The sequence below is a fragment of the Aplysia californica genome, unplaced genomic scaffold (genome assembly GCF_000002075.1).
Source record: "Aplysia californica isolate F4 #8 unplaced genomic scaffold, AplCal3.0 scaffold00271, whole genome shotgun sequence".
NCBI lineage: Eukaryota > Metazoa > Mollusca > Gastropoda > Aplysiida > Aplysiidae > Aplysia > Aplysia californica.
In genome coordinates this window covers 941973-943934 of record NW_004797541.1, presented here as the reverse complement: position 1 = coordinate 943934, position 1962 = coordinate 941973, and the positions used below count along the sequence as shown (strand labels likewise).

The following is a 1962-nucleotide window of genomic DNA, read 5'->3' as shown; positions in this document are numbered from 1 at the left end:
TACAGAAGCTGTCAGAGATGAAGAACGGTAACAGTTCTGAGACAAAGTAACACATCGTACAAAGATGACTTACTACTGCGTCGAGAGGTACACGGTTCTTTGCTAAAAACAGAATCACACAAACAGGAGGACCCGTAGGCGAATCGTGTGTTTTCGTGTCCTGGAATTATTAGCGGGGGAATATTTACTCAAAAACGTTTGCAGGATGACGTATTGACCCCGATCAGCGGTTCTGGCATTATTCTTGGACGTTTGCCGGTGGGTCAAGTCTCATTAGGGGCTGTTGTCTGTCAACGTAACGCGGAATAAGGGAGTGGAAACAGAGATTGAAGCACGGAAGGGGTTGTGGTGGAACGTTTATCGCTTCCTCCCTTCTCTATCTTTTTTCTTCTTCTTTTTCTCTTCTCTTACTCTCTCTGTCTCTCTTTCTTTCTTTCTCCCTCCATATCTCCCTATCTCTCACTGTCTTTCACTCTATATCTCACTCTTTTTTTCACTCTTTTTTCGCTCTCTCCCTCCCTCTCTCTCCTCCCCTCTCTCTCTCTCTCTCTCTCTCTCTCTCTCTCTCTCTCTCTCTCTCTCTTCCTTCTATTCTTTCGATGTTACTCCATAATAACACCTCTAATCACTGGCTCCTATTTGACCCAATTGTGTTGCAAATGCAGCATTTACTAAAAATAGCCCACAAACGTCTCCTTTTCCCACGCTGTGTAGGTATACTGCACAAAGGTGACGGCACCAATATCTACCTGAAGGAAAAACCCAAGAAGATCCTCAACATTCTGGGCAGCGGTCAGCGGCGAAAGCTCAACTGTGAGTCGTGTAATGGGAAGGCCCTGGACAACGGTCTGCTCAGTCCTGTAGCTCTGGCCTCAGGCCTGGACGGGAGCCTCTATGTGGGAGACTACAACTTTATCCGCAAACTGTCACCGCAGAGGGAAGAGATCGCCAGCATACTGCAGCTCAGGTGAGTTATCATTTGTTGAATGTTAGAATTAATATTCATGAAAATCTTTGGAGTTTTAGAAATGTTTAGCTCAAGTGAGATCGCCAGCATACTGCAGCTCAGGTGAGTTATCATTTGTTGAATGTTAGAATTAATATTCATGAAAATCTTTGGAGTTTTAGAAATGTTTAGCTCAAGTGAGATCGCCAGCATACTGCAGCTCAGGTGAGTTATCATTTGTTGAATGTTAGAATTAATATTCATGAAAATCTTTGGAGTTTTAGAAATGTTTAGCTCAAGTGAGATCGCCAGCATACTGCAGCTCAGGTGAGTTATCATTTGTTGAATGTTAGAATTAATATTCATGAAAAACTTCGGAGTTTTAGAAATGTTTAGCTTAAGTGAGTTATTTGAATTAGAATTCATAATCTTGAAAATGTCGGGGTTTTAGAATTTTTAATCGTATAAAAGCGTTTGAATTCTGAATCATCTAAAAATGATTGAATTCTTAATCATCTAAAATTTCTTGAATTCTTTATAATCACAAAAATGTTTGAATTTTAGAATTCTTAATCATGAAAATGTTTTAATTGTAGAATTATTTATCAACGAATTTTAATATTTGAATTTTAGAATTCGTAACCATAAAAGCTATGTGAATCCCAGAATTCTTAATCTTAAAAAAAAAAAGTTAGAATCTTAGAATTGAAGATTATAATTTTCGATGATATATTTTAAAATGAAAATGTATTTTTTCTGATCTCAAAATAAGCCAAGCATCTGATATAAATATTGATATAAATAGTCTTGGCCAAGGTTGTTATGCATGTTGAAGTTATGAAAATCTTTCATTGGACGTTCGTGGATGGAAAAGGGGATGGGCATTATTATGCAATTAAATTTTCAGTTCAATCTCTAGTTTTATACGGTAGGGTATGCCAAAAACAGATAATTACTAAAACGTTAAACTTCCTTTCATGCAATATATATTAATGCACGCATACACACACACACAC

At 37.7% G+C, this 1962-nt stretch overlaps 1 protein-coding gene across 1 annotated transcript in view; it reads left to right on the top strand.

Moving 5' to 3' along the window:
- The window catches only part of LOC101861738 (teneurin-m), a gene marked incomplete at both ends in the record, with an annotated part of 34331 nt that overhangs the window by 11993 nt on the left and 20376 nt on the right, over positions 1 to 1962 (top strand). The window contains 1 exon segment of the mRNA XM_035970482.1: positions 715 to 967. Coding sequence (XP_035826375.1) covers positions 715 to 967 — 253 coding nt within the window.